Source organism: Parastagonospora nodorum (assembly GCF_000146915.1).
Source record: "Parastagonospora nodorum SN15 chromosome Unknown scaffold_5, whole genome shotgun sequence".
In the NCBI taxonomy this organism is placed as follows: domain Eukaryota; kingdom Fungi; phylum Ascomycota; class Dothideomycetes; order Pleosporales; family Phaeosphaeriaceae; genus Parastagonospora; species Parastagonospora nodorum.
This window is the reverse complement of record NW_001884553.1, coordinates 368,593-390,658: the sequence shown is the minus strand read 5'-3', so window position 1 is coordinate 390,658 and position 22,066 is coordinate 368,593. Positions and strand designations below refer to the sequence as shown.

The window sequence follows — 22,066 nt, the reverse complement described above, 5'->3', positions numbered from 1 at the left end:
CCCCTTATCGATATATATCCGAAGCTACCGTACAAGGACTACCGCAGCACGATTTGTAAATCGTACAAGGTCGCACGGTTGGGGTAAAACGAAGTGAACAAAATTAAGAAGATGGAGCTTTCAGAAGGACGGGTATGTTGAATAAGGGAGCTACGAACTTGTGGAGCTTGCATGAGATGCTGTGATCGTCGCCGGCGAGACTTGAGACTAATTGACCGCTTTTTCGTGGTTGGGGCGATTTTATGCACTGTCCCTGCAGCGACAAGACGCTACGCCGATGTCTCCCTTCGCCTGCGATTCCGCACGAGCTTGCGCATCCTGTGCGTATGCTTTGCGTGAACCATGCGGTGATTTTCGTGATTGGCTCGTCAGTGCGACAAATGAACACATCCACATGCACAAACGTATCTCTTCACACAAAAAAACAAAACAAAAATCACCGTGGAATTCACACGGCGCCCGTGAGCACAAGAGCACAAAAAAGATCCTTACACAAAAGTCGAAAGCATTGCGTAGCAATACATGTAAACATGCAAGCGCAATGGCCAACCGTCCAGAACAATATTGAAATGTGGGCCGTTGAGACGCACGCCCACAGAACAAGCAGAGTCAGCGTTTCGAACGAGGCAACTGGGGAAGAATAATTAGGTCCATTACGATACGTGGCAGGCCAGCACACTACAGTTGCTCCGCCCATGATACCAAACATACATAACTGTGACTCTTATCCAGTCTTTATACAGTTATCCCACCCAACGAACGCCCACTGATCCCAGCAATCTCCCAAGGAAAAACGTTTAGCGCCTGAAGCTCGCACTCAGGCCAGAGAAGGCATCTGGAGAGTGTCGTCCACCCATGAGACCGGAGAAATCAACGCTGTCGTTACTGACGTGTCGAGCTCCAGGTGTCTGGGCAGCAGAGAGCGGTTGCCCTTGCTGGGCAGCTGGACCGCTGGCGAAGGGATTCATGTTGCCAGCTGGGGGAGCTGCCGGCGTCGGAGCTGACGGAGCAGCCGAGGGGACCTGGGATTGCTCCGACTGCTGAGGAGCGAGCTGGGGGTAGTTGTACAGCGAAAGAATAGAGTTCTTGTCGAAGGGGTTGCCATTCTGCTGGTTGCCGTTCTGTTGGTTGCCATTTTGATGGAACGCCGAATAGTTGGGCTGTGGGAAGTTTTGCTGCTGAAACCCAGACTGCTGGTAGTTTTGCTGCTGCTGTTGGGGTATTTGTTGTTGCTGTTGATAGCTGGGTTGCTGTGGGTTTTGCTGCTGCTGGAACGAGCCCTGCTGCTGACTTTGCCAAGGGTTAGACGCTTGGGTAGTAGGCGTCTGGGTTTGCTGTGCCATCATGTAGGGATTCGACATTTGCTGTGGTTGAACTTGATGTTGAATCTGTTGTTGACCTGGTTGTTGGCCAAATGGGTTCGAATTTGTAGGTGTGAATATCTGGCTCCGAGATGATTTGAGAAACGGATTTCCAGGACTCGTTGGAGAAGACATGGACTGGTACTGAGGTTGTGGTGCGAAAAAGGAGCTGTACTGCTCGGGTATCTGGGGCATTGGCGGGGGCGTGAACGACTGCTGGAACGGGTTTGTCTGAGCAAATGGTGGCGAGGTCGGTCCGTAACCTCCTGTGCGGTTGGGGAAGAGCGGCTGTTGAGGCTGATTAGATATCTGCATGTTTTGCATAGATTGGTCAAGACTCTGCTGCCGTTGTTGCTGCTGCTGCTGCTGCTGCTGCTGCGCATACGGATTCTGCTGATAGTTCTGCGTTGGCTGCGGTTGATGGAGAGCGTTTGGCTGTTGCGGGTATTGTCCCTGCTGTGCCTGGTTCAAAAATGGGTTGTAGGAATTAGGCGGCGAGGTTGCCTGTGCAAAAGAACCGTCATACGACTGCTGCAAGGGTTGTGGTTGCGATGGCTGGGGTGCTGGGACCGCGTCCAGAGCATCGAACGGGTTGGTAGATGCGCTTGCAGCCGGCGCCGAGTTGATTCTGTCGAAGCTCAGGCCGTTCATGTTCGCCTTTGCTGGTGGAGTTGGCGTGCTTCCTCTTGACCTCACCGGGTTCTGCTCGCCCAGCCTGATCAAGGCTTCCACAGTTCGGTCCAAGTTGCCATTGAGACCCTTCAACACGGTCGAATTGCGTTTGTCATCAGGAAAGCCCATGTCTCGTAAAGTCGCCAGCTTTGAGTCCAGCCCGTCTCCCGATGTTTGTATGTTCGATCCAAAGACGCGAGAAGGTTTGTTGATGTGCGGGGGAGAAGCATCCTGTCCATAATTACCCAGGCCGGGAGACAGAGGCGGCGTCAGATCGCGCGGTGACGTCGCCGCCTTTCGCAGTCCGAATCCAAAGCGACCCGTGGGCTTCGGCGGTAATGGTGGTGGGCGGTCCTCTGAGCTGGTGCTGCCCGTGTTCTGCTGCGTGCCCAGCCGTGGGTCGTTCATATACACTCTTTGCTCGTATTTCTGCCGTATGTATCTCTCCATGGCGCTGTCCACCTCGTCGATGTCGATGGGAATCTGCGGCTTCGTGTTGCGCGGGTTGTACGTCTTGTTGGACTCGGAGTTGCCAATGCGCTTCATGTTCTGGGTACAGGTCAGTAGCTGGTTGTGATGCTCGCCGGAACCGTCTTACGTCTACTTGCGCATTGTCCCACTTGTCCATGCTCAGCGATTTGACCTTGGAGATGTGCGTCCCCAGCTTGCGGTGGAGGGCGGCGCATCGCATGCAGAGAAAGATGCCCAGCTGCAACGGCGGTTAGTCCCCTGTCTGTACTCCAGAATGTGCGCCCGGTATAGCATCATGTGCAAAAAGGCTCGCGGAATTGGTCACTTACGCTCCAGCTGGCCCATCCTGTGTCGCACTGTAAGCATGTGTCCAGCTACAAGTACGCGCATACTACTGACCTGGGTTCTTCGCACCACAATCGGCACACGTGCTGTTTCCCGGAACCGTCTTGATCAGCTCCTGCAGCGTCCTCTCATTGCGCGCCTGCTGGCGCTTGTTCAGGGCCGATGCCATCTTGCTCGAGCGAACGCGCCGGTCGCGAAACGGGTGATAGGAATAGGGAGCGGGCGGCTGAACGTGCGCAACCTAATAAGAGGTATACACGTGGGGTTCGGCGCAGGCGTAGTTGTGCCTGAATTGTAGGACCGGTTATTGTAGGTAGAGCAGCTCCATGTCCAAGCAAAGACGTAGGGCAATAGGGGACCGAAGAGTTCGTTCTTAGTTTAGACGCGATGACGAGTAATGCGTACCCGTCCACCACATGGCAGCTCCAGAGCCAGGGTTTAGCGTCGCAGCCCCGTCCCGTCAGCCCAAGCACGATATGCGGATCTCATCATTTTATGGGAATCCTGGAGAACATTCAAGATCCCAAGGCGTGGATAGACACATCATAAGCACAATTGCAGCATAGGCTACGTCAAGGCATGCGTCCCCGAGGACACCCTGATGTTCTACGCCATCCGCCTTCCTCAAGCCCACACGTGTGCGTGTTCGGTGCTTTTCCTCGAGAGTACGCAACGTAGGCTTCCGGTTCGGACATTATACCAACGGGCTTCAATCAGGCGGCCTCAGGCATCAAGCACCGATGGGTTCGTCAAACACGACGCAACAATTATCAGGTATGTGTGGTCACGCAGGTGGCTTCAAGCATCATTGAAGTGGATGCAAAAAGCCTAAAAGTGCCAGTCTATTCTTCTAGAGCGCAAATATGACAACCACATGGTAGGGTCTACGTGTGGCCGTTGATTAATCGCTCGATTTGTATGATTGTGTGTAAAGAGCAGAAGGGATGCTCCTGCGGGCAGAATTTTGTTGCGCCGCTCGCCAAGCCCTGAGCTTGGGCCCGCGGCCGGGCGCACTTAGTCCGAGTTTTTCCTCCCACTGCCACGACTTCCCTTCCACCATCTTCAACCATCTCGTTGTTGAGACACGCGCAGTTACCCTCCTTGATGCAGAACGATCAGTATCTCGTCGTTCTAGGGAGCGTCCGCGTCGTCATTAGTGCTATCCCACGATTGCCTGCTCCCCGATCAGCTCTCCATGGCCTCGGAGCAACATTCCTTCTAGTGGAAGATTGAAATAGGTTTTTAGCAGGACCGTGTCTACTCCACCCTACTCATTGCCATCCTTTAGATGAGTAGGACTTAATCACAGACAAACATACCTTGTGACTGCTCTTGACTTTGTTGCGGCGTACGCCGACCCTTTGCAGGACGGAACAGTTTCTGTGCTGGATATGCACGATCGCTTCACGCAGGCTCTCCAAGTGCACTCAACTGCAATGTACAAATCCAGGCTTGCCAACGTGAGATACATCTCCGACCTCGCTCGCTCCGGCGGCCAAGAGAGGCTGTGCACCTCAAACATCATGAACACGCGGGGAGACATCGACGGCCATGCTAGCGCCAAAGACACTACCGTTCCTTTCACCGACGTCGTCAGCTTCTAGAAGTCCATACAGCGGCTGAGAACCCATCCGTACGGAGGCATGGCATCTCCACATACCCACTCTCACGACACATAACGATGCCTCAAGGCATACACAGGTAGCTTGCTTTCCCGGTCAAAGCGATGATCTTGACACCGAGAGTACCACAAAGCTACACGGGAATGAGATCAGCCATGCTTAATATCGGTGCCGTCCGGTCATGATGTCAAGTATGGTCAATTGTACTAGCATTGTCCAGCGGTCAGCATATGAGGGTTTTGAGCTGCGCCACGCTATTTGGCCAATCACGATTGCGGCTGGAGGCTACACTATGCCTAGCAAGGACAAGGTTATCTCGAGACACCGCTGAAGTCAACTTCATGCTCCTTTCACCCGCCCTTTCCACACTCGATCCATGATTCCAAGACTTTGTACAGGGACATCTCACCGAGTCGCCTTATATCGTCCGCGCACTTGCATGTCATTGGTATTTTCGTACCGTGCTGTGGGAGTGGTGCATGGGTTCCAGGCTTCTTCGACGACCGCCTACAGCACGGCTATGCAATCCCACACGATCTTTTCATCTTGTATAGCCCAGGGGTGATTTTCCATTTGTCAGTTCGTTCGCAGCTTACTGGGAAATCATTCAACACGTCGAATGTCCGTTCCGCGATCCATCAATCGCCGGTGGCTGAAGCACAGCCACGATTCCACCACATCCGGCACGTACATCGTCATATACTGCCCTGATCAACTTGAGCCAACGTTGGAAAGTTGCTGCCTCAGCCCAAATATGGGATGACAGCGAACGGCATCGCCGACCCTTGGTGCCGACCTAGTGGTAGCAAGCGATGCAGATACTCTGTGAGGACGCCCAGCTTTCTGACCGGGAGACACAATGGCGTTACTCGAGGTATCTGCCTACCAATCGTTTCGGTCCTACTATTAGTACCATTGATCCGCTTCGGGCCGTTGGACGAACCACGGCACTGTAGGCCATGCTAGAGAGTCCTGGCCGGTCAATCCTATCGTCCTACGGATTATCACAGGGCGGTAGTGTATTCAGCTACGGAGAGAGCGAACGTCTTTCCTTAGGCCATATCAGATCTTTTTGTCCGCCTTCGGTCAGTATGTCGTGGTCTCCGGTCTCGGTTGTTTTGCATCGTCTTCATTGCAATTATCCTCTCCACTTCCTACGCTACTTTCTATCCCCATACCTTTGTGACCCAGTCTATTTGTGGAGGAGTCCGGTACATTGACATATCCATCAAGGGTGCCTATCCCTACGTCGTATATGGCCGATGCGGGGAATTCCTTTCGTTCTTCCTGCGGCTGATGGTTTGGTTGTGGGGTCTCTGTCCCACAAGACGTATTCATCAATCCCGTTTCAACATTAAGAATCTTGTTACCTTCTCCAGGGACGTGTGTATACGTCCAGCTATAAGCTCTCTTCTGTTGTTTCGTTTTTGCAGCAGGCATCCACTAGGCATCAATCTTGAAACTGTCCAGGGTGACTCCTTGTCAAATCACCATCTATTACGGTTGGGTGTAGACCTGTCACGAGCCACTACGTTCTTGAAGGTTTCCTCTGAGTCAGTCTCGCTAGATCATAACTTGTCTGAGCCTACACATTGTGGAGGACTATACTATCCTGTTGCCGCTCCTATTCTCCCCTCCAGATCCGGCCGCTCTTCTCCGACACCTGTCGCCCATTCGTTATGTCTCAAGATGGCCAGTCTAGCGCACAGCAATCGATGTCTCCTGAAGATAGCCAGTACGTCATGGACAAAGACATGTCGAGAACCAAGTCCGATGAGTGGTCCGAAGTGAAAGACCCAAATGAGAGGCGGAAAATTCAGAACAAATTAGCACAGAGAAGATTTCGTAAGTCTACATCCAAAAGGGCTCTACATGTATGAGACAGGAATAACAATTTGCAGGTGACAAGGCCAAAGAGCAAAGAGAAGAGTCGGATCGAGAAGCGGAAAACCAACGCAGAGCTAGCAGCGCATATGCCTCTCCTGAACCTGAAGACATTGAGAACAGTCACACACTGTCGGGCCTTCCATGGGGAGGCATATCCATGAGGCATGTCGTCGAAAAGGGGAAGAACAAAGAGCAGAGCTCTGGACAAAGCTCTCGAGAAAATTCGGTGCATGGCAGTGCAACACGCACAACGGGGGGAAGTGGCAGGTAAGATGTGAGTTCGCCTCCCGTGCGGCCAAATTCTCACTGACGCACCTTAGGCTTGGACTTCGCCTCACTGATCAATTTGCAAGAGGGCCTCCACCGTTGGGGGTTTTCAGATACTTTCCTGTACCGCCACCCAACATCGCAGTGCCGATGACAGCATGCACGCCGCATGGATGAGGGTTCTCCTTTTGGTATATACAAGGCGCGGTCCGTCAATACCTCATATGTCCGTACCACACTAGACTGCTGTGCCGTATGCCGCGATTGTGTGTTTGGTCACTACGCCGCAGGACGGCCGTATGATCGGGTCATTTATGCGACTTATCTGCTCGTCGATCGAGCTTGTTAGTCAACAACTTGGGGCGATGTGCCTTATCAACTTTGCTTTCTTTCATGCGGCGGTTACAGAGACAATCTGGTTGGCTTACATGACTATGTGAGTCTGCCACGGGTCGCGAAATTTCCTCATCAGGCCCGCCCTTGCAGTCTGAGCCCGAGTCGCGATTGTTTACTTGCATTTCGTGGGCACGAAGGATTCAAATACCCTTAATTTCGATTTTGATTTAGCCTGACATCCCATAGTCCATGTCCAGCTGTGTGATTCGGACTATCGTTGGCAGTCTGCTCATGATCTTGCAGGTCAGCAAGCTACCTTGTACACTAAGATGACACTGCGGATAGCAGCTGAAAATTTCATAAAAATCTAATCCAGCAGATGTGGAGGCGCAGTATACGTAGGGGCCGATCGAGGCCACGATCATGGCTGCCAGGTGTTCCAAGTTGTGCCATCGAAAAGCTGCCACGCATGACGGTCGTTCATGCGGTCAGAAGCTTCACAAAGAGGTTAATAATCCTTCAGGCAGTCAGCCTCGTGTGTTTGACATCTCGAATATTGACTGGCGGCTGCAGGGTTCTTGTGCTCGACACCAACGCCGCGCAGGGCTGAGCATACTGCTAAAATGCACTACTCACAATATTTCACCGTCTACCGGCTTCTGGGATCCGCTCTCACCCATTTTTCACGCATACCGATACATGGCCTCTCGCCTGTGGTCATGTACCAGAGCATCGGAGCCTCGCGGCCCACCATTTTATCTGCAGTAGCGATCACGAGCCTCGCCGCGGCTGCGGTGACATGAAAGCGCGCACTGCAGCATCACAGCCCGTCTGAGCCATTTAGCGGCCTTGGGCGTCCATGCTCGGCGGCAAAAACACCAAAACCTCCTTGATCAGGAAAGAGCTGGGTCAAGCGCAGCCCCAAATTTAACCAGTTGCGGTTAAATGGTCTCGCTTGCGGTAAGCGTGTCCGAGAGCTATAATGCTTCTATTGGTGCACAAATCGGAATTTCTGGACAACCTCAACATCATGGCAATGCCATCTGGATAGTTGTGCTCGCTGACAGCATAGGTCTGGGCATGATGCAAGAGGTTAGGGTGAGGGTATTGGAGCCTTGCAATTATTGGTTTCTCAATACCGGCCCTATGCTGCCTACGGTTAGCCAGGCAGAACAGCAGCGGCGAGGACCACACCACGATCCTTCGGTTACTCTCCGGACAGCCACAACCGGGTTCACGCCCCAACGTTAGCACGGCACGGAAGGCCTACTCGTTAAGCGCCGTTCGAATATGGCGGACCTTCATCAATTCCTTGAGGCATCAACTAAGACCGTGGCGTATGCTTGCAATGTTGGCTGATATATAGTATCCTACCTGAACTACCACCACCAAAACCATTCATCTAGACGGCCTTCATGTCAGCAGAGCAGTTCTCAAAGCTCTCTCTCAGAGAGGAAATGGTGACGACTCGTGCTGGGGCCGCAAAAGCAGCCCGACCAGGATCCGGATCGTCATCGGACACAAGTCATGATAAGCCGCTACCATCTATCGAATCGCCTGCACAAAATTCTTCGGTACCCGCACTTGTCATATCGACAAACAATCTGCAGTACAATGTCTCGAACTTTGATAGCGACTTGCGGCAGCGAGTCAAGAACGGGTTGGAGGAGAACGAGATCAAGATGAAGTACTGCGCACTTTCAACCGGTCAAGAGACCAACGGAAAGAAACAGTTCTACATTGACGACGACATTACCGTTTCGATTGGGGGAGAGCTTCGAAGGCCGACATGTACCTGTGGAGCGAACGAGAAAGGTCTTGCTTGTAAAGTATGAGCAAATATTGTTGTCGTCGTGGCGTTTGCTGATCACGTCAAAGCATATCTACTGGTTGGTCGACCAGATCCTCTCAACTGCTCCAGAGTATCTTGACGAAAAGCCTGTTCAGTTCTCACCGGACGGATCGACCGTGCAGAGTACGACACCTGTGGATATCCTCAACAACAAAGGCCTGGAGGGCGTAGCAGGTGACCTGAAATGGGTGTTGCAGAAGGAGGACTTGCCTGAGGATGAAGACGACATGAGAGACGAGATCACAAACATGCTCTCCGTATTTGAGCCTCAGGAAGCCTTGCCTGGGGAGTTCAAGACACCAGAATCGCCCTTGATATCCGAGCGGTCCAGGAGGTACCAAGAGTTCGCGGCGCTATTTTCCGAGTATGCTATCCGCGACCCTGGTCTGTTCCTACAAGTCCGCCATGTCATCGACCCAGACTTCCAGCGGCGTGTCTTCTTCCAGAAAATAAATAGCCGCATAGCCCGTACCTTCCATGCCTTGGACGAATACATTACGCATGGCTCGGTCGATGCCTCCCCGGATGCGCTGCGGCTCGACATTCCAAACTGTGCTGGGCAGCTCAAATACCTGGTTAATGCGATTGACAAGTTCTGTTGTGAACAAGACGCGGATGATTCCGACACCCGCAATATAGCAGTCCGAGCCGCTGCTGCCCTGATCACTATCTTGGACGAAGTGGTAAAGCGCAACGTCAACTCGTACGAACAGAACCCTCTGGGTCTAGAAGCTCCATCAGACCCTGTCGACAACAACCTTTTCGTTGCGCTTATCGGCTCTCATAAGGATGGCAGCCCCATGTTCGTTCTTGACTCTTTACGATCGTTGCCTCAAGAGGATGTTCTCCAAAGCCACTGGGAAGTGCTGCAACGCATTGAGCAGAAGCTAGCTGATGCGCAAACTCCTTCGTCCTACGAGAATACTTTCCGACGATTTGTGCACGATACCCGCAAGAGAGCGTCTTCTGAGGTCCGTGAAGGCGAACCAAAGCGCACCATGCAGGAGTAGCACGGCGTCCTGGCATTTGCCGATCACAGTGGAGCTATCCGTTATCTTTCATTTGCTTGTCTTTACTTGTATGGCGTTGGCGGTCTTCTGCATTTGTTCCACTCCTTATTCCTATCGTCCATCTCTTTGAGCGTTTCACTTCCTCTGTGCTCCTTGCGCAACTTTTGTTCTTCTTCATCGTCTTTGATATCCCTTGTTATGCTTGAGCGATGTCATGTCTTTCCTTTCTTGGTGTGTCTCTCATCTGCTACCACCTGCGACACGTTCCTTTATCGCGCGGCTTCACGTCCTAATGCTTGTAGCAAGTGACGGAATTCCCTATCTTCTCTTTCTCAAGTCACGGCTTCATCACTTCTTACATTCGTTCACTTAGCTTCTCAACAAATTTGATCTCGGAATTTGCAAGCAGATTACATTCTTGCCATCTTGTGTCAGCACAGCTTCATGCGTGATTGTACTGGGACTTGGGACAGATACTTACATGTGATGAGAGTAGGGGACCTCGTAGACGACTGCAAGCCTCAGCTGATGTCTCCGCAACCATACAGTAGGCACACGCCAAGTCTTCAGCGCATAGATCCAGAGCAGCGGAACGACCCGCCTGCTGTTTCGAACAGGCAACAATAGTCGCATCACAAGCACGGAGCTTCGCGCTCAGCAGATCGAAGCGTGAGCTATCGCCCTTACACATGCTAAACAGCGTTGCTTCAGACTTACATCATCTATTCGATGATAGTGCAGCTCCCTAACCGAGCGTCTGGCACGAATGCCGGGGTCCAGGTCTGATAGGATCAACTCCATTCACGTTCACAGCGCAGCTCTTACTGAGCCAATAGGGGAAGAACTCAGTACGACTCGTACAAAAACGCGGTCATTAGGTTGTGTAACGGGCCGGATCAAACAGCCACCAACCCACAATGTAGATGCCTTCGCAGATGGGCAGGAAATGTGTAAGAGCCACTGGTGCCAGCACACTTCTCTCGTACTGCTGACCGTCTCCAAAGCTCCATGTAGCCTAGGAGTTCTGTATTCCTAATCATTGCTTTCAAATGATTCTGCCAAACATTGATTTTCAAAGGAGGTGTGAGCTTGTTCGTTCTCCACTTGAAAGCCCCCGCTTCTTTGAGTCGTAAGCGACATCTCACGCGCATTGATTCAGCGAGCTGCTTCCGCAGTGCCCGAGGGGAGCCATTCTGGAGGCTGCTTAGTCGATAGATAGTGGCTGCATGCCTGCCTGCCAACCCGGCTGAAGTTGTGATACGAAAACCAAGGGCTGCACAACGGCTCTGGGGTTTGTGCACCAAAGCATAACGATAAGTGCAAGTGGGCCGAAGAAACGAGACGATTCTAGTGGTGGACATGTGACCAAGACGCTCGTCTCAGGCTTATCCGCGCTTGGACGGACACGATGATGATCGTTGTGGGTTGTAGATGGCAGGATGGTGGGCCGATGCCTGCTGATGCTGGCGCGACGGCGGGGGGAAGCAAGTAGACTCGAGTTGCACAGAATGTGGTTGGATGCGCGGGATGCTAGCCATGTCGCCCTATCCACATGAGACGCTTTGTTCCTTGAAGGAGTGCATTGCGGGGAAGCGTGGCTAAACCTACATCGTCGCTAGCGCTCCAAACAAGAAGTTGATCCATGCCGCTGGGGTGCGGCCGAGCCATCCTTTTGATTCACCACCGCGCTGCCCATATTGCAGCCCTGCCACCATCCCCCTCTCTTCTGCAGTGCAGACCCTCAAATTGTCCTGCCAGTCGTCGTAACACTTCCTTCTCAGTGTCGCAGTTCCCCTGTGCATCAGGCTCGCTTATCACGCCATTGCCCCGCTGACGTACACGCTGAGCACTCCAGCCCGGTAGCGTGGGACCCTGTCTGTGCGCACATCTACATATCAACCCGCAACGCCCTCCTTGCTCTCATTCCAGACACATCACTCGACTTGCCAACAAGTACTCACGCGACCTGAACTTGCTACATTCGCCCTCTTTTTGAACGCTCCAATTCGACCTCGTTTCACACCAAACCTCCACCATTCCATCGCACACCATGTCGAACGACAACAACTCACCCCCGCTACCCTCGCCAGCTGCAACCGACCGACGACGTGCCTCTGTCACCTCTCAGACCTTCCATGACCTCTTCGGCCGCTCCGGCAGCTATGTTGGCCAACAGGGCACGGGGGCTTCAGGCCCCATCACCACAGCTGCCGCCAACGCCCAACGACGGCGGCTCTCCCTCACCACCATTGGCCTCGGGGCCTCGCCTGGCCAGACTTCGCCTTTCCTCCAGACCCCTCGCACACGTACGGAGAGCATCTCCAGTGCCAACTCGGGCTCCGTCGACGAGAGTCCTTTCGAGGACGACTATGCCCCCTCCAATTCAGCTGCTAGCAGCAACCCAGCGACCCCCTTTGCTCGACGGTTAAGCTTCGGTGCACGCGCCCTGCGGGACGTTAGGCAGAGCAATGGGAGCGTTGGGAACCCAAATGGTAGACCCTCCGTCCATAAAGCCTCCTCTCCCCCGACTGGTCGAGGTCGAGGTCTGTCTTCATTATCGCGTTCCCTGCCTTCCCCATCCTCATTTATTCTGGGCCCCTTGTCCCCTGGTTCTTTTAGATCCAAGTCTATCTCCCATATCAGACCACCCTCCATAGCAGAGCATGTTACCGAGCATTCTGAGAATGACCTTGTAAACAGCTTGCTGACATCACCACTTACAGGCGAAGGCTACAACTTCGCGGAGAACCTCCGTTCTCGAGCTGAGCGAGGCTCCATGTCCGGCCCTCCTCCGTCCTTGGGGCCCCATGGCCACCAACGGGCTAAGAGCGTCGCTATCATGGAGCCGCCGGCCCGCGAGATGCCGAAGCAACCAAAGGTCCCCGACGCCATGCAGGAGCGAATCCTCAAGGGCGACTTCTACATGGATTAGATGAGGGAGGACTTGTATCCACCTACGATCTCCGGTACGTCCTCTTCTCAGCTCTTATGCTTTACGTCCAGTTCCGGTTTCTAACGCCCCGCAACAGGACCATATACAGGATAAAGGTCCCGCAGATCCGTTACATTCATGTTTGACTATCATTACGAAGTGCCGTCAATTTTCTGCAGCACGGTGTTATCAGCCATCCTGGCACAAATGTCGCCCACCGCTTTTCGACACCAGCCGAACTTATCATCGCTACAATTGGACAAGGAACGACATCCCTCCTGTCTAAGCTATTTTATAAATCTCAATTACCTGACATATGTGGACCAAAATGGCCACTTTCTTGCGGTATTCGGACGGGACAGTGCGACACCCATCACGTCACAAGCGCTATTGGGACAATCTTTCGGGCTACACACGGTACACTTTACGCAACTGGCATGTTGCAAAGAAGTATTACGGCGTTTTCTTCGGCGCCACTTGGCCGCAGTATGACATCTGAACTTTATCTGTCACAACAAATATGGTTCGTTACGGACAAACTTTTTCTCGGCGCTTGGGTATGGTAACAAATTGTCACGCACTATGATGAGGCTTCGTCAGTGCAATAAGCGGACGGCGTTCAGGACAGTGTCACACATGGAAGTGGACACTCAGATTGCAACTTGTACGATTCGTTTTTTATCGGACAATTGGCGGGCGGCTGCACGACTTACGAAGCAAATGTTTGAAATAGCACTTCTGACACGGTATATTAAACAGTTTCGCTGTTCATATTATAACAATGTGTCTTTCTTTACAAATCTAGAATCGATCTTGATGTGATTTGCTTATCTATATTTGCAACTTCGCCTTGCACAAACACGTTTCAGGAGCGTAGATCACCTCCGGTCTTGGGTGTCGTTGGGAAGGATCTACGCTGCACAGCGTGAAGGGAGGAATGCAAGGTGTTCGAGTCGGGAAAATGCGGTGAAGCCTGAATTCAGCGACTGAGCAACTCGGAGCATGCAGCTCGTAGAAAGATGATGGGGTCTCGCTCGTTAGGGTAGCACGAATGACTTCCTAAATTTGTATTCGCACCCACGTGCTTGGTAGAATGATATCGGGAAGACTATGTACAGCTCGTCAATATCCGTAAAACAAACACCATAAACTCCCAGCCATGCATGATAACCGTCGCTACTGCCTCTCCCGATATTGCCTCACCACCCCGTCTTCCCATATCCCAGATGATACTGCCACATCTCATGCTCGCCCTCCCACGCCTCATTAAATCCCTTCATAGCCACTTCCTCCTTCGCACCCAGTATAGCAAGCCTGATCGCCTGACCAAACAAGCGGTGCAAGTCCTCACTCGCATATCTGAGCGACGGATTCGTGAAACTGAAGCCCGACAAGCCAGTGCGAAAGTCTATATCGACGGCCTTGAGAGTCTCGGTGTCGCGCGTAAGTCGCCGAAACTGTAATAACGGCAGCACCCACGCTTCTCTTAGATTAAACCGCAACGGAGAATCAAGCACGCATATCCAGATCCTGAGACTCTGAAGGCTGACGAGTTTCTTCGACGCCGCAGTGCACGCGCGCAGCCAGCTCTGTCTGTGCTTGGACTGCCACACGCCATCTGCAGCCTTGCGGGGCGAGCCATAGGTTGTGTAGTACAGTTGTAGCTTGCTGATGTATGCCAGCTTCGAGTTTGAAACGACACTGAGGAACGACAGGATGCGCTTTGGCGCGTCGAATACGAAGACGGTTTTTTGGTAGAGGAAGGGCAAAGTCTCGGTGTGGAGTTGCTTACACACCAAATTGACTGCAAACAGCGAGGCGAGCCAGTTTGTCTGGACGCCACCCACAATGGTGTACTTACCCAGCGGGCGTGATACACGGATGGTTAGTGGAGTGTCTTCTTTGGTTGAAGAGGTGTGCTGGAGGGTTGGGGACTTAGTGGAGTACGAGCCGGCCCAGAGCTTGACAGTTTTGGGCTTGGGTGGGTGGAAGTTGGCGCCTTTGGAGGCGATTTCGCAGCGGAATTGGGATTCGAAGTAGTAAGCGTAGATTTGGTTGCGGACTTCGCCGGGGAGAGAGAGGAAGCCGCGGATTTTCTTGGGGGTGGATCTGCTGGGTCGGGTGCGGGAGAAGAGGGAGGTTGATGGACCCATTGCTGTTGTTGGATCTTGGGATATCCCGAGACGTGTCAGTGTGAGAATGACTACTCAATATTTGCCAGTTCTGGCTTGTAGTGTGGGTAATATATCATTCGAGGTAATGCTTTCGTAGATATCAAACGTCAAGCCGAAGTGCTGTTGCAGTAGTGTTTTGTCAGTCGCTGTGACGTTAGCAGTGATGGCAAGATTGATCAAATGGAAGCTTCAATATAGGCAGCAACGACCTCACTCTCTCCATTCAAGAGGTGAAGGTGAGCGCGTTATCCATGCATGCTCGATGACGCTAATGCACGCACGCTAACGAAAAGAGAGCTGCACAAACACCCCCAGCCAACCCCGTCATACCGCTTCCACCCAACTACCATGTCTCCCACCACCACCATCCTCAGAGCCACCTTCCGCACCCCCCAATTGCTGTCTCGCAGCTTCACCACCTCGCATCCCCACGCCTCCCGCCTGCGTCAACCCGGCGAACCCACGGGCCCCAACGAACCCCCATCGCACATCTCTGCCCCACCCTCCAAGTCGCCTCTCAAGGTCTGGCCCATTGTCGGTATTTTCGCCCTCGGCAGCTTTCTCTTCAAGAAGATTGTCGACCAGCGCAAGGAAGAAGCCGCATACAAGCCTCCAGGGTCCTGTAGTTGGGTATTCGAGCACCAATCCTGCACCGAGCGGCCGCAACATTAAGCCATCGCATCCCCATTAAGACGTATACATCTTCGACGAACATCTCAAGATGCCTGCTATCGACAACCTCGGCGCTACGACGCGCACCAGCCCTCTTTGGTCGGCGGATGAGGTCACTGTGATCTTCGTCCTCGGCGGCCCTGGTGCGGGCAAGGGGACGCAGTGCCAGAAACTCGTGTCGGATTATGGCTTCAAGCACCTCTCTGCTGGAGACTTGCTGCGCGAGGAGCAGGACCGTCCTGGTAGCGAGTTCGGCGAGATGATCAAGGCGTACATCAAGGAGGGCACGATTGTGCCCATGGAGGTTACCGTCCAGTTGCTGGAGAATGCTATGAAGGCAAGCATGGCAGGCGAGAACAAGAAGGGGCTGTTCTTGATTGATGGTATGTCTTATCAATAGGTTTATGAAGGATCGGGCTAATCTGTTGAACCCAGGCTTCCCTCGCAAACTCGACCAAGCCCACGCCTTCGAGCGCACCGTCGTGCCCTCCAAGTTCACCCTCTTCTTCGAGTGCTCCGAGGCCGTCATGGAGAAGCGCCTGCTACACCGTGGTGAGACTTCTGGCCGTGCTGACGACAACCTCGAGTCGATCAAGAAGCGCTTCCGCGTCTTCGTCGAGACGAGCATGCCCGTGGTCGACGAGTTTGAGAAGCAGGGCCGGGTAGTCAAGGTCAACGCCGAGCGGGACCCGAACGAGGTGTACGCCGATGTTCAAAAGTTCTTTGCCGAGAGGGGTGTTAAGCCCATCTAGCTCAAGTTCGTGCAGACGTAGAATGCATAGACCTTGAGACATCACGATAGACGGCTTCCGTAGAATAATTGCACAGTACATATCGAATTTTCTCTACTTGCAGCATGAAGACTGCTGCTCGTTATCCCAGAAAAGCCTTGAATGCAACCGCCCTTTCCTACCCGTGTCGTGCAGGTGTCGTCAGGCATGCATCCTTCTATCGCGAGCCTCGTCTATTCCAAACCCATGTCATCGTCCAGTGCCCTTGGCTGCTTCCTCTGCCCGCCCCTCTGGAAACCCCTCGCCGAATCATACTTGTTATCCGCCTTGTTCGCCTCCTCCTCTTTTTCCTGCAAGAACCTCTGCTTCTCCGCCTGGATGACCTGCAACACACCAGTCAAGCTGTTCCGCCACATGTCGAGCCTTGAAGAGACCTCTCTCCACTGGTTGTCACCAAAGACACGGTATGTTGAGCGGTGGATAAGGAAGGTCTGGTTGAGCTGGCTAAGCTTGCCCTCAACGAGTCCGGCGCGGATCACGTCGATGACCCACATCTCGACCTCCTCGGAGGAAATTTGCAGGGCCTTTGCAATCTTGTCGTACGGCAGGGATCGGGTCTGGCCTGCTGATGCAGCCATGGAGGCGAGTGTGAGGAGACGCATCTTGCGGTTCAGCGCCGCACCGTCGAGACCAGACTCCTCGACCCAGCCATCGTGCTCGTCCTTGAAGTCGTTGTAGTCGTCAAGCAAATCCGAGTTGAAGATCTCGAGGAGCTGGAAGAAAATAGGGTCAGAGTTGCGGAGGGCCTGGATCGAGTCGAGGTCGGTCAAGTCCTGGAAGTCGAAGTGGGTGGGGTGGGTGAGGGCGGACTTGAGGGCGCGGAGGGAGAGCTCGCGGGCTTCTGGCGATGAAGCCTCCTCTGAGGGGTATGTCCGCAGTGCGCGGAGAAGGTATGTGTATGCCTGCTCGCTCTCGCCAGCGTCCGACGCAACATCGCTTACTGCAAGGTAGAGTTTGCGGGAGTCTTCCTCCTCTGTCTCCCAGGCCTCTAACCACTTGTCCAGCTGCTTTAATTGTGGTCGCAGAGTCTCGAAGTTGGAAGTCGCGCGAATGACACGTAGGATAGCAAGAAGCACGTGGTACCGCACTTCACTGCCAGCCGACGTGGTGTTGAAGATTGTGCTGAGAATCGAAAGAGCAAGGCCACCGCCGTTCTGGGGCGATGACGAGATCGGGGCACTGAGGTTCTGGCAGATCTTGGGCAGGTACATGTTGACGCTCGGCGACTGGTTTACGAGGTGGATCAGCAGGTTGTACGCTGCAATGAACTCTATCGCGCACACTGTTAGCCCCTCCATGTCTCTCCTTCAGTGCAGCATTGCGCCCATACCCTTCTCCGGCGCCTGGTTGAGCGCCTGTGCTCCGACGACCAGCTTCTTGAGCACGTCATCCTTCTTGTTCTCCTTCAGCAGCTCTGCGGTTTCGCCCTGCAGGTTGGACGCCTCCTCGCCCTGGGATTTTTTGAGGGTGTCGATGTATTGTGCGAACTCGTCGGTAAGCTCCTCAAAGCTGCCCTCGATGAGGATCGTGTTCTTGGGGCCCGGCATAGTGATTGGCGCGTGGGAGTATGCCTGTAGGTTCGAGGGGGCGGGTGCGCTGGGTCGCGGGCGTTGTTGTGCGTGTTTGTCACAGAGTGCGCTTGTCCTGTGGTGGGATGCCAAGATTTACCAAATTTCCAAAACGGAAGTCGCTATCGATAGGCTGCCCCGCCAGCCACACACCTTCACCAAACACCATTTAACCACGAAACACCATAACGGATGATGCAACGTAGTTTGACTTTCTTCAACATCATTGTGATTCTCAGTCTCATGACATGAATTCCGCGGCTTTCTACAGTATCCAGGGCCGCTCAAATTTGTCGCGATAGAGTGCCTCACAAATGCATTGAGGGTGGTGGGAACATACACGAAGTATACCCAAATTGAGGTGTCTCTATGAGAAATTAAGGATAATGGTTAGCCTAGCGTTGAACTTGCGGCTGTGGGTCCCGTCTGCTTCTTTCACGACGCTCAAATCAGGATCTGAGGTTGAGGTTCGAGTGCCATACATCCATGTCTATTCAGTATCCATCAAGCATCCATCTCTTTCTTTTCTTCTCAATCCAGTCGTGCTACATCGTCATGAACTCACTTCCTCAGCCAAGCAAACTACCAATCCGACTTTCCGATTATGCCTTGGCCTCTGTCATTCCGACCACGACAACCTCAGGCGCGCCATTGAAGATCATAGGATCTTTATAACGTCCGCGATCCTAGCGATCTACCGCATCCATGCCCCGACTTCAACATGTCTACGCAAACCGCCCTCCATGACGACGTGCCACCCCCGTATACAACAACACAATCAACATCTTCTCAATTGCAGACACAGCAGCTCACCAGCAATACGTCTTGTGTCCAACACACACAGCCATCATCAAAGTCCATGCCCCACACCACTCTATCCGCATTTAGTGAATCGAAGAAGCAATCCCGCTGGCAGCGCCTAAAGCAAGACAATCAGGACCGCAAAGCTAAGAAGAAACACGTCACGCATGAAGAAGCAGCGAGAATGGTCGGACATGATGAGGATTGGTTGAAGGAGAGGGCGATGGGGAAGGAGGGGGAGAATGGGTGGGTCAAGAAGGGCAGTGGTGGCGACGGGGGGTATACGATTATGTAATTGTTTGAAAGGTGGAGAAGATTTGGGACGGACGATGGCCTGAGGAATGGATTGAGATGAGATGGGGCTGTGTATTATGAGGAAGACGGATGAGGAAGGTGGACTGCTTCTTTGCGAGATCGGTGTACAACGCCCTCTGATTTTGCGACAGCCTGGAGTCTTCCGAGGTATCCTACAACACTGCATAGTGAACTACATTTACTGCAAGGTAGTATTTAGTTCTCAGGAACTATATCCGCGCTGCTTCGAAATACCGTAAGCCTCTTCAGGCTGAGTGTTAGCTGACCTTGGATTTATTGCCAGGGCATGCAGGCTGAGTCTTGGCGAGCATACGCTGACAGCATAAGAGCTAGACCCCCAAGGCTACCTCGGTATCCTCCACTTTTTACCTGAGCGCACGTTAATGCACAAGCCAGAATAAGCTCAGGTCTTTCGTTCGACACGAGACAGGCAAGACAAAACGCATGTCTCCTCCCCGTTACAACTACCAGCCGTTGGAAGATAAGGAACATATCCGCGTGCTGGAACTCAGGCCGAACAAATTACGCATCGAGATTCATATTGTTCATGTCGCTGTGTCGAGCAGATGTTATCAAGCGCTCTCGTACGTCTGGGGAGAGCCTGATCAGTCTTATCGAGCTTTTGTACTGGACCAGCACAGTTCGGCGATCAGCTCGATTCCGTTGACAAAGAATCTTCACAACGCCTTGTGCGACCTGCGAAACACAAAAGACATGAAGAACCGTACCTTCTGGATCGATCAGATCAGCATCAACCAGCAGGATGACCATGAAAAAGGTCTACAGGTTTCCATGATGAGCCAGGTATACTCGCAAGCACAACGCGTCGTCACCTATCTTGGACCGGAAGAATCGCCAGACCAAGAGCGCAAAGGACTCCAGCTGCTCGAAAGGATATACAAAAATATACTGGACAACGCTTGGAACCACATCTTCACAGCTGGTAGTGTTCCAGCGTGTAAGAGTGGCTTACTGGATGGACGCATAGGCCTAAAGTCGATTCCGCTAGATGTCTGTGTTGATTCGAATAAAGAGACCCCGACTGAAAGGCAACTCTTCGAGCTCGGCTGGATCTGGCTAGTTCGTGTAGCCTATGGCGAGTGGACCCAGCGTTTATGGATCGTGCAGGAACAAATTCTAAACCCCGAAATCATAATCCTCCGCGGGCATCAGTTGATAGAATGGGACGCCATTGCTACCATTCCTATCCTATTTGCTATTGGATTCATCCCTCGAGTGTATCTTCGTATTATAAAGCGTATCATGAGCGAAGATGAATTCTCTCGAATTGATACTGAAGAGTGCCTATATAGTATGTGGTGGGAGAGGCGTGCCAGATTCATGGACCAACCGCCCTACGGACAGACCCTGGTCTTTAATATTCGTCACTATGCGGGATTACTTTGTGGAAACCCTCTTGATCGAGTATATGCCATTTTGGCTATTTCCAGCGATACTCATGACCTCGCACTCGCCCCTGACTACAGCCGTACGTTCGAAGAGCTGACGAAGGAAGTCTCCGTCCGCACGTTCAATCTTGCGTCCAATTTGCAGGTCTTGGGTATTGCATCGAAATGGAGACGAACAGGCTTGACGCTTCCTTCCTGGTGTTTTATGTTTGGCGGACCGAGTGATCTCAGGGAAATTCCGTCGACTACCTCGTTTGATGAGTATGAGCCACATCCGATAAGTTCGATGGTTCGACCAGCGCGATTTGTGTCAGAGGACTCAGTGCTGGTCGTGAAAGGTCGGATTGTGGACGTTGTGTGCGTCTCCCAACATCGACTCGCTTCATCTAGTCAAGCCAGTTTATTGACACAAGAAGTGACCAAGATCGGAGAACCCGATCAGCGCTTGGAGGTCACCAATTCTGCGGATAAAGGCGGAACATTAGTCTTTTCTTCCAGTCTGTGCGATCTTCTTCCGGACGATCCAAGCTCTGAAGACTTGATACACTTGTTCTATATTGTATTTGCACGACTCCCATGGTCCCTACCCATAGTTGATCAAATGAGTCCAGGTGAAACAACAGCCTTCCACTTCTTGGTTTGTTTGCAACGTTTGAGGTCGAAAAATAGGGGCCTCGATCGTCTCCAGCATGCTATATCTATTGTGGAACGTTACTGTTCGCAACTCAGAGGCACATGGGATAAATTGTTTGAATCCAGTAACGAATACAAACAGGCTAGGCGGCGAATGTCCAGGTACTCAGGCTCGAAAAGGGCCGTGTGCTTGGACGTACTCGCGCCGGTCGCCTATACAATGCCATGCAAGGCATCGAGGACGGCGATGTTATTATGGCACTTCAAGGGGCAGACCAACTTCACGTCATGCGCCCATGCGGAGATATGTTCAAACTCATTGGCGACATCTATGTGGACGGCTTGATGTTTGGAGAAGCCTATGTCGGTCAGGATCCCAACGAGGTCGACTATGAGATCAGCATATGTTAATGTGCTCATGGGGTCCGTTTCTTTGGGGGTAGCAATGGGACAATGTACTCCTCCACGGTCTTCGTTGAAGGGATAAGGGATTCATAATCACTTCACCCTGGTTACAAATTTTCACTCAAATTCTCAAAAAAAAACATAATCCACAAAGTGGTGAAGCTCACCAGGCCTGCATATGATATTGTCAACAGCAACAGTGCAAGCACGGTTGACATACTGTCAGAAGTGCGTGCCAAAGCGACTGCGAGAATAATTCCAAGTTTTGCATGCGCAGTGTCATCCCGTCTTTACGTATGTGTAGGAAATTCCGCACCAGTGGTCTTGTGGGTAAATTAGCCGTTCAATTTCAAACATCACTTATTTTCAGACGCAGGTCTGTACATCCCGAAGTGTATAGCATCCACTTGACTGCAATATAGACTGCCTCTTGCTAAGCCGATGTCCATCAGGCTTTGATGAACCTGAAGTCGAATACCCTAACAAAGTCGCCCTCCCCTAAACTCCCATGTTCCAAAATCTGCATATTTTAATCCCCAGAAC

The 22,066-nt window shown here is 52.5% G+C and overlaps 11 protein-coding genes across 11 annotated transcripts; 7 read left to right on the top strand and 4 right to left on the bottom strand.

The window, feature by feature from the left end:
- Window positions 1–797: 797 nt before the first annotated feature.
- Window positions 798–2,724, bottom strand: SNOG_03526 (hypothetical protein; the record flags this gene model as incomplete). The annotated part of the gene is made up of 3 exons (XM_001794032.1): window positions 798–1,290; window positions 1,537–2,582; window positions 2,632–2,724. The coding sequence occupies 3 exons, from the start codon at window positions 2,722–2,724 to the stop codon at window positions 798–800; spliced, it is 1,632 nt and encodes a 543-aa protein (XP_001794084.1).
- A 1,069-nt stretch (window positions 2,725–3,793) lies between these two features.
- Window positions 3,794–4,453, top strand: SNOG_03525 (hypothetical protein; the record flags this gene model as incomplete). Its single annotated transcript, XM_001794031.1, has 2 exons — window positions 3,794–3,967; window positions 4,217–4,453. 2 exons carry the CDS (start codon window positions 3,794–3,796, stop codon window positions 4,451–4,453), a joined length of 411 nt encoding a protein of 136 aa, XP_001794083.1.
- A 1,697-nt stretch (window positions 4,454–6,150) lies between these two features.
- SNOG_03524 (hypothetical protein) lies at window positions 6,151–6,802 on the top strand (the record flags this gene model as incomplete). Its single annotated transcript, XM_001794030.1, has 3 exons — window positions 6,151–6,316; window positions 6,373–6,625; window positions 6,679–6,802. 3 exons carry the CDS (start codon window positions 6,151–6,153, stop codon window positions 6,800–6,802), a joined length of 543 nt encoding a protein of 180 aa, XP_001794082.1.
- A 1,574-nt stretch (window positions 6,803–8,376) lies between these two features.
- SNOG_03523 (hypothetical protein) lies at window positions 8,377–9,823 on the top strand (the record flags this gene model as incomplete). The annotated part of the gene is made up of 2 exons (XM_001794029.1): window positions 8,377–8,790; window positions 8,840–9,823. The coding sequence occupies 2 exons, from the start codon at window positions 8,377–8,379 to the stop codon at window positions 9,821–9,823; spliced, it is 1,398 nt and encodes a 465-aa protein (XP_001794081.1).
- A 62-nt stretch (window positions 9,824–9,885) lies between these two features.
- SNOG_03522 (hypothetical protein) lies at window positions 9,886–10,514 on the bottom strand (the record flags this gene model as incomplete). Its single annotated transcript, XM_001794028.1, has 2 exons — window positions 9,886–9,984; window positions 10,305–10,514. The coding sequence occupies 2 exons, from the start codon at window positions 10,512–10,514 to the stop codon at window positions 9,886–9,888; spliced, it is 309 nt and encodes a 102-aa protein (XP_001794080.1).
- Window positions 10,515–11,770: 1,256 nt separating this feature from the next.
- Window positions 11,771–12,755, top strand: SNOG_03521 (hypothetical protein; the record flags this gene model as incomplete). The annotated part of the gene is made up of 2 exons (XM_001794027.1): window positions 11,771–12,315; window positions 12,547–12,755. The coding sequence occupies exons 1-2, from the start codon at window positions 11,874–11,876 to the stop codon at window positions 12,753–12,755; spliced, it is 651 nt and encodes a 216-aa protein (XP_001794079.1). The 5' UTR covers window positions 11,771–11,873.
- Window positions 12,756–13,954: 1,199 nt separating this feature from the next.
- Window positions 13,955–14,908, bottom strand: SNOG_03520 (hypothetical protein; the record flags this gene model as incomplete). Its single annotated transcript, XM_001794026.1, has 1 exon — window positions 13,955–14,908. The coding sequence occupies one exon, from the start codon at window positions 14,906–14,908 to the stop codon at window positions 13,955–13,957; it is 954 nt and encodes a 317-aa protein (XP_001794078.1).
- Window positions 14,909–15,277: 369 nt separating this feature from the next.
- On the top strand, window positions 15,278–16,437 carry SNOG_03519 (hypothetical protein; the record flags this gene model as incomplete). The annotated part of the gene is made up of 3 exons (XM_001794025.1): window positions 15,278–15,554; window positions 15,622–15,984; window positions 16,037–16,437. The coding sequence occupies 3 exons, from the start codon at window positions 15,278–15,280 to the stop codon at window positions 16,351–16,353; spliced, it is 957 nt and encodes a 318-aa protein (XP_001794077.1). The 3' UTR covers window positions 16,354–16,437.
- A 128-nt stretch (window positions 16,438–16,565) lies between these two features.
- Window positions 16,566–17,939, bottom strand: SNOG_03517 (hypothetical protein; the record flags this gene model as incomplete). The annotated part of the gene is made up of 2 exons (XM_001794024.1): window positions 16,566–17,674; window positions 17,723–17,939. 2 exons carry the CDS (start codon window positions 17,937–17,939, stop codon window positions 16,566–16,568), a joined length of 1,326 nt encoding a protein of 441 aa, XP_001794076.1.
- A 742-nt stretch (window positions 17,940–18,681) lies between these two features.
- On the top strand, window positions 18,682–19,056 carry SNOG_03516 (hypothetical protein; the record flags this gene model as incomplete). Its single annotated transcript, XM_001794023.1, has 2 exons — window positions 18,682–18,815; window positions 18,849–19,056. 2 exons carry the CDS (start codon window positions 18,682–18,684, stop codon window positions 19,054–19,056), a joined length of 342 nt encoding a protein of 113 aa, XP_001794075.1.
- Window positions 19,057–19,520: 464 nt separating this feature from the next.
- On the top strand, window positions 19,521–21,529 carry SNOG_03515 (hypothetical protein; the record flags this gene model as incomplete). Its single annotated transcript, XM_001794022.1, has 4 exons — window positions 19,521–19,660; window positions 19,718–20,034; window positions 20,065–21,122; window positions 21,266–21,529. 4 exons carry the CDS (start codon window positions 19,521–19,523, stop codon window positions 21,527–21,529), a joined length of 1,779 nt encoding a protein of 592 aa, XP_001794074.1.
- Between the last annotated feature and the right edge of the window lie 537 nt (window positions 21,530–22,066).